The 8,211-nt window shown below is 34.7% G+C and overlaps 1 protein-coding gene across 1 annotated transcript; it reads left to right on the forward strand.

The window, feature by feature from the left end:
• Positions 1-1,543: 1,543 nt before the first annotated feature.
• LOC141812578 (uncharacterized) lies at positions 1,544-4,717 on the forward strand. The gene is made up of 9 exons (XM_074700587.1): positions 1,544-1,830; positions 1,993-2,172; positions 2,277-2,756; positions 3,121-3,301; positions 3,410-3,701; positions 3,842-3,914; positions 3,996-4,086; positions 4,180-4,259; positions 4,383-4,717. Exons 2-9 carry the CDS (start codon positions 2,149-2,151, stop codon positions 4,557-4,559), a joined length of 1,398 nt encoding a protein of 465 aa, XP_074556688.1. The 5' UTR covers positions 1,544-1,830; positions 1,993-2,148; the 3' UTR covers positions 4,560-4,717.
• The last annotated feature ends 3,494 nt before the right edge of the window (positions 4,718-8,211 follow it).

Consider the following 8,211-nt stretch of genomic DNA (forward strand, 5'->3'; position numbering starts at 1 on the left):
TTGAAGTGTCTTGGCTCAGATTTCTCACAGACGACATCAATTTATTTCGGCCAATACACTATGGATGATTAAGCTACTGGTCCACGAACTGTTGATGTGCATGCTTTTTGAAGATGGCCACTGGAGAGGACAAAGAATTTGAAAAATACTCAAAAAGAGAGTTAAAATGATGTTGGGGATGAGTCTCGACAAACTATTCCAACGCTCAAGTTAGGATTTTATGTGAGGAAGGAAATTAAGGACTTGGAAAAATTATGATTTGATGTGTGCATACCTATGCCCATAGGTATGGACAACTTTTTATAGAGTTGATCTCTAAAATATTAGTGTCCGTTTAGGAAATATTCCGAGATATAAGATTTTGTTCCGATATACACGTTCTAATTATTCATGCTTTCTGGAATATTTTTCTAATCTTAAGGATTAATTGGCTTTATAATTTTATCCCACATGACACGTGGAGGTAACAGATTCCCGCCATACCAACTACCTTTCTCTTTATTTGATCATGTTTTTAATCTTCCACTTGAATTAATTAATTCGGATGTTTGGGGTCCTATACCTATTTTGTCTAACTTAGGTTTCTTATATTATGTTATCATCATTGATCATTTTAGTAAATGTACTTTGCTCTATCTTATGAGGAGAAAATCTAATTTATTAGACATATTCTATTATTTTCAAAAATAAGTTAAATAATATTTTAATTGTAAACTACTCTCTCTTCATTATGATTAGAGAGGCAAATATCAACATCTGAATCGTCATCTTGTCTCTTATGGAATTGTTCATCAAGTCTTTTGTCCTCATACTCTAGAGAAAAATGGCTCCATTGAGAGAATACATAGACATATTATTGAAATCGTCTTAGTTCTTCTCGATCATACATTAGTTTTGTATAAATTTTAGGATGAAACTGTTTGTACTGTAATATATTTCATAAATCGACTTTCTACCTCATTGCTTAATCATGAGTGTTCTTTAAAAAAATTTTACAATCAAACTCTTGACTATAATTTTTTTTAATTTTTAATTATGCATGTTATCCGTGATTACATCCCTACTGTAAATATAAACATGATTTTGTTCACTATAATGTATTTTTCTTAGTTATAGTAATTTACATAATGGATATTGTTGTTTGTATATATCCAACAAAACGAATATATATTTCACGACATGTTATTTTTTATGAGTCTTTATTTTCTTTTTTGTCAGCTTTTTTAATTTTTCTCCAGATACAAGTGACACATTTTTAATGCCATCTTATATTATAGGAGGTGATGACAATCTAGATCCGCTCTGAATATTTTTAATAACTCTTTTATATTATCGGAATCATCTCCGGTTATTATTCCGACAAAAATAAGATGCACTAACAATATCAAAATTGTCATTTTCCAGCTTCTCGACTCATTGCTACAATGTGATTGAATCGTCTCAAATCTATTTTTTATTATTCTCATTTTAAGGAATAAGGCGTTTCTACTGCAGAGTTGGACGGGGCAACATGACCAAAGTGAAGGCCAAAGTTGTTTATATAGCAGTTTCGTCTCGGATGAGAGCAGAGTGACAGAGAGGTGCTGCAGCCGAGCAGAGAAGAGCAGGGAGGCATTCAACACCATCTCCTCACCTACTTTGCCATAAATTCCTTAGCCAATTTTAAGATTGCTTTCTTGGTCAGTCCGTCGCTTCGTTGACTGTTTTTTTGCTGATCACATTCAATTCACAATTCAGCAGCCCACTGAGTCCTGATCTTTTCCTCACTCTGGTTTCTGCCAAAAGGAAACGTGAAGTCGGAAAAGTTTCTTCTTCTTCTTCACGGAGCATGTAGCATATTTGCTTCCTCCTTTTGCTGTTTCTTTTTATTTTTCTTATACATGAGTTATATATCTTGTCTTTACTTTCAGATACGCAAATCTGTTTTTTCTCTCAGCATGAAAACCTGAGCATAAAAGTTCTTGCATAAACTGTTTCCTTATTACGTTTCAGGACATCTTGCTATTCAGCTCAGGTCCTTCTTCGGATGCTGTTTTGACATCAATGTGATGCTACAGTCTATCGAACAAATTGTTGAATCCATCGCATGCAGAATTTAACACCCGAGTCGTGTTCCTATCAGTTTGAAAAAAATCAAGGACAAGTAAAATGTCAGATACTCTCAATCAAAAGGTAACTTTAACATGAATCTCTTCAAACTGATGCTATTTGACTGCATCGCATATATTTTCATGAAGTAGTATTTTCTGAGGTATTAATTTGTTTCTACTTTGCAGGGTGGAGGTGCTGCTCAAGAAATTTCACCTGTTCGAAGTGAAAGACGTCCCAAACTTTCTATTGATGTACCCTCCAGAGATATTTTGATCTCCGCCATGAATTATCCAAAATTGAATACCCTTTCAACCCATGGCTCTGCCCCCAATAGAACAAACCTTGACCCATTAAGAAGTCCTGCGTCTGCTAAAATGCATGCGTCTTCATGTTCATCCTCATCTAGAGGTAAACCCTCCTTAAGGAGATTCCTTTCAGGACTAAGCTTCAAATTCCGGAGTCCAGCTTCAGAGATTGAGAGATGTGAGGGTCAAGCGCCGGAGGTATATTTCGGAGGAAGACGGGAAAAACCTTCATTTTTGAGCTCATTTAATTCTTTTTCCAAACTATTCAGCCCAAGCGTTGGAAGAACATCATCCTTGCCACTCGATGAACATGGAGTTATTTCACATGGCAATCTAACAGTTGACAGCAGCTCCTTTGAAGTATATAATTTATCATCCTTGAACTGTTATCCATGACATAGTACTTGTTTATTTTGTTCGTAGTTGTGAGTTTAAGTGTTTGTTCAGTTTGATTGAATTCAATATTAATTTGAGCATGTGTTGCTATAGGTAGACATATTTCTAAAATCTGTTCCTTGTATTCTACTTTATATCATGTCTGCTGATGAAATTTTTGAATAGATTTAATTCCTTTGTTTGATTGTTCTTTTTGGTATGTTTTTCTTACAGTCCACTTATTGTTTCAACAAATTAATGAAGATCTAAGTGGATCATTTTTGGTGAAACTCTGAGCTATTATATCTTTTGATGATCTACACTTACCAATTTGTTTACACCTTGTTAGAGGAAAGAGGTTCATCATATATTTCGTTCAATTTCATTCCCTGCGAATATGAAGCATGTTAAGTCCAAAAGGATCAAGAGAATGAACTCGTTAGGAGGTGTATTTCGAGTAATTCCTTCAACTCCTCGAGTGGTGGACTTGAGAAGTGTTGTCACAGACATCATCACTCCCGAAGACCATGGTACATCATCAAACCTTATGGCAATGTCTTCTGCCCAATATTGTTCCTCCTCTTGGAGAAGTGTGTTTTATTTGCTAACATTTTTGTGCCATTTTATCTTTTATTTAGCATCTGATGATGAAGGGGAGAATATAGATGAAGAAGAGGCTGTATGTCGAATCTGTATGACTGAGTTATCTGAAGGAAATGACAGTCTTAAGCTAGAATGCAGCTGCAAAGGTGAACTTGCCCTTGCACATCAAGAATGTGCTGTCAAGTGGTTTAGCATTAAAGGCAACAGGAACTGTGAAGTTTGCAAACAGGAGGTTAAGAATCTACCTGTGACTCTGCTGCGCATACAAGCCGCACACACAGCCACAGCACTCTCAGACAATTCACAACAAAATTCATTCCATTACAGGTCAAGACATATGAATTCATCTTAGTAATTATTTGATATTAATTTAGTGAATGTGGTGCCTTTTAGATTAAGATGGTATGTTCATGTGCCTATGCCAACGCCTCATTGCTGTTATTTCTAATAGTGCTTCTTGTTATCAGGTACTGGCACGATATGCCTATCCTTGTGGTCGTCAGCATGCTTGCTTATTTTTGCTTCCTCGAACAACTATTGGTAAAAAACTATGGATGAAAAATGAATCAATGAATCTTTTTAATAGTGGTCAGTTTTGTGTATGATTTGTATTATTTGCAGGTAGCAACTTTTGGTACTGCTGCTCTAGCTATTTCTGTGCCCTTTTCATGCATATTGGGACTATTTGCAACCCTCACCTCACAAACAATAGGTAAAGATATGCTGAAGCAAGGTTTATAAAGATTGTGAATTTCATCAAATTCATTTTTCTGATGGAGATTGTGTTCTCTAAATGTCATGATAGTGATGAAGCAATTCGTTTGGCTCTATGCTGCAATTCAGTTTGTCTTAGTGGTCTTCTTTGCTCATCTGTTCTACACCGTTGTAAGTAAGATAACCCTATTATCCTTCAACGGAATCCAGTATAGTAAAATTATACAATTACATCCTACGATATGTATGGATGCGATCGTGGAATTATAAACCGTTGATATGCTTAACCTGCAGCTTCATTTACAAGCCGCTATATCCATCATTCTTGCTACTTTTGCTGGATTTGGTGTTGCAATGAGTGGAAATACAATCATTGTGGAGTTTCTTAGGTGGAGGAGCAGATGCCAGGCTGCGTCAACAACTAGTCGTGCTTCTCAGGAAAGGGAGATGCCAAGTCAACAGGTGGTATAGGATGATGTCTATAGCGGAGTAAGTATTAAAGTGGCTTGATGTCTGTGAGTTTTAGACCAACAAGATTGATTTTGTGTTTGTCATAGGTCCAACTCTATGACATTTGTTCCAAGTCACTGATTTTAGGGAATAAAATCTTGTAAGGATGAGTTTTTGTTGCTTGTTTGTCTTACAAGGAGTATCAAATTTGGGGTTTTAAAAAGAATGTACGGACATGCTTCTTTATCAATATAATGTATAAAAGTACATTAGGAAGAAATTATATTTACCATAAGATCTGAAAAAGGGAATTTTTTTTAAATAATTTTTTTAATATTTTTTTTTGCATATACATGAATTTTAAACCCATTTAAGTTAGTCTCAAATCTAATTGAAAAAGATAAGAATTGCATGTTAGATTGTCAGTCAGCGTGGACTTGTAATAAATATTCGATGAATGGATCAATTAAATTATTATGCTAATGCTAGATATTCCCCATAAAAAATATGTTGTAGAGTCCAACTATAATATTTTGACAAGGACTGTTATATTTTTATAAAAACTTGAGTGTAATATTAAATATGTAAGAGTTCTCATACCATAGGTTGGGTAAGAATAAATACTATAGAAAATATAATTATCTAAAATTTAGAACATGAAATCTAGAAACATTTAATAGTAAAATAATGAAGGTAGTAAATATGATGATTATGAAAAGAATTAATATTTTATATGTACAAGAGATAACATGAGTAGGAGAGAAGACAAAGATGATAGAGAATTTGAGTTTTAAGTTATGATACAAAAAAGAATAAAATAAGAAATAAAGTAGGTATTGTTGTTAATAGTTCGCTAAAGGATGAAGTTGTGACAGTAATTAGAAAGGGGATAAAATTATAGCTCTCAAGATAGTTGATATGGCAAAAACTTGCTGCCTCCACGTGTCACGTGGGGGCTGAAATCGTGCTGAGTTAGCAGTCAAAGCCAAGGTGAGCCCGACAAGATCCAAAGGTAACAGACTTAAACTTGTTTTCTTTTTTAACACTCTTTTGTTTCTAGAGATGGCAGCGAAATAAAGAAATAGAAACAAGCACAAAAACACGCTTTCTTTTTTACTTGGTTCATAGCACAATAACTGCTAGTCCAAGGCCCGCGGTCGTTGATTGCTTCCAATAAACAATCCACTAATGTCCTCCTTCTCAAAGGAGGAAGTTCATCTCTTACAAAAGATAGGAATCGGTAACAAATTTATAGATCCTTTTCAAAAACTAAGTACGAAAGATGAAAAATGAAACAATAATACCGACAATAAGAAACTGAAGAGTGAGAGTAGTTGTTGGAGCATATATGAAGAGTATTAGCAAGTTGAATATTTACAACTGTCCTAATCTCGACTCAGGATTTTTAGTGAAATTTTAGTTTAGATCGACGCTTACTATTTTCTTAAAGGAAACACATCTTCACTATCCTTCCTTGCGGAAGGATCTCTCCTCTCAGGAGTTTTTATTTCTTGTCAAACATCTAGTCCTCTTGACTTAATTATTTGGACATTTGCTCAGTATCCGATCTGACCCCTAGGACTTTCCTAACTTAAACTCCGGTCCTCCTTGACCCATCAAGCCTTTCTTGCTAGACATTAGATCCTCTGACCTATCTAGACTTCTTGTGTGGTGTCCTTAATATGTTAAGTCTTTTGCCTAGTATCTGGTCTAGCTAACTGCTAAGACTTTTCTTTTGCCCAGTATCTTGTCCAACTGACATACTAGGATATTTTGTCTTGCCTAGTATCTGGTCCAACTAACCTACTAGATTTTTTCCTTACCTTATATCCACTAGGATTTTCCTGGTTGAGCTACCTACACATTTGATCAAGTTCATTAGATCACAATTAACCTTAACTTTGAACCTTTATCAATCATCAAAATATAGGTTTGATTATCTAATGCTTCCTGCATCAACAATCTCCTACTTTTTATTATTATGACAACTTGGTTCAAAAGTTAAGAAAAATATTTCAATAGTTAAAAAAGTTAATTTTTCAAAATTCTTCTCTTAACTTAACCTCTCCTCCTAAAATTAATGTCTTTGGGTTTTTAAAAATTATTAACGTTAACCAAAAATATAATGAGATATTTGAAACTTAACTTAACCAATTCTTTTTCAAAACTCTCCTCCTTAACTTAACCTCTCCCCCTTTGTCATAAGTGAAAAAAAGGGAAGACTATCCATAAAGAAGAAAAATTTTACAGGGGATATAAAATTTTGAATTAATATTTCACCTTTCTACCCCTTGTTGACAAGTGTTACAGATTCTATTTTCTAAGTTTTTAATTTTGGTAGACCTCTAACTAAATTATTTTGACTCATTTTTGAAATGAGTCTTAGATGAGTATGACCGAGTCTTTTATATCACAACTTAGTTTCCTCTTACTGTGTCAGTATATATTTAAGTGAGGATGTAACATACTAGAAATTCTGCTAGTGGGGGAGAATGAACTCGTCTTACGAAGATGAAATAAACGAAATTAATTTCGTTTAAAGCAGAGGTTGTTTGGTTAGTGAACCAAATGATTCTGTTTTGAACCAAATTGAACCAACTTGGTTTGGTTCATGATGGAAGAGATTTTGTTAGAACGGATGCAATGAGAAGTTTCATCTTGTGAAGACTAATCGAACAAAATTAGTTTAAATCAAATCGGAGCTCGTTTGGCTAGTGAACCAAACGAACCAAAATAAACTCAGTTTGCTACAGTAATAATAGGGGTGTCGTCAAATAATAAAAAGATATCAAACCACAAAGACCGTAGAATTTATCACTAAACTAGCACAAAACGAGTTTGCGAACGTACGAGTTTTAGTGTTGGGGAGAGAGAGAGGGAGAACTGAAGTACCTAAATCTCGATCGAAAGGAATCAACTAGATGACAGGATTGGGAAACGATCCTAGGATTTCAGATTCCTCGAGACTATGGTTGATTGATCATAGATGTCTTACCATTCCTCAATGTTTATATCAATACAGGTATTCTAACCAAGTTATCCAAATAGACCTCGTCATGCTTCATTGGAATTTAATTGTTATCCTCTAATGCTATGACTACTAGTCGGAGATGATACCCAATAGTTCGGTTAAAGTTTACATTCTGTCACAAGGCGCCTCAGTCATACTATCTGATATCCTACCCTCTGTCACCGAGTACTCTATTAAGGATCTCTTCCTAGTAATTAATAATTGTTAGTTATCCTTCATGATAATTCGTTATAGTTTAAAAATCTTCTCAGAAAGTCCGGTTAAGATTTACCTCCTGTCATAAGGTGCCCCGATCATACGATCCTAAGATTGCCTATAAACCATAATTCACTCCCATCCACATGAATTTAGCCTTTACAAACATATCACCAAACACACATAAAGCACAATCCACATAGCAAATCATAAACATATCATAGAAGATGGCAAATAGCAAATCCATTAAATATATAGGATCGAGTTGGACCGGCTAGAGGGGGGTGAATAGACGTTTAAGCAAAATAGCACTCGTCTTTAAATAAAAACTTGGTTGCAACTGGATCGTTGCTTCCAAGGCAGTTAACGCTCAATCAAAACTCCTTTAGGCGGAGAAGCCTTTACAATTGGAGCACAGAGACTTAAAGAGAAGATTACAAAAGTAAT

Source organism: Curcuma longa, chromosome 19, assembly GCF_044706935.1.
Source record: "Curcuma longa cultivar G26 ecotype Majalengka, Jawa Barat chromosome 19, ITB_CL_G26_1.1, whole genome shotgun sequence".
In the NCBI taxonomy this organism is placed as follows: domain Eukaryota; kingdom Viridiplantae; phylum Streptophyta; class Magnoliopsida; order Zingiberales; family Zingiberaceae; genus Curcuma; species Curcuma longa.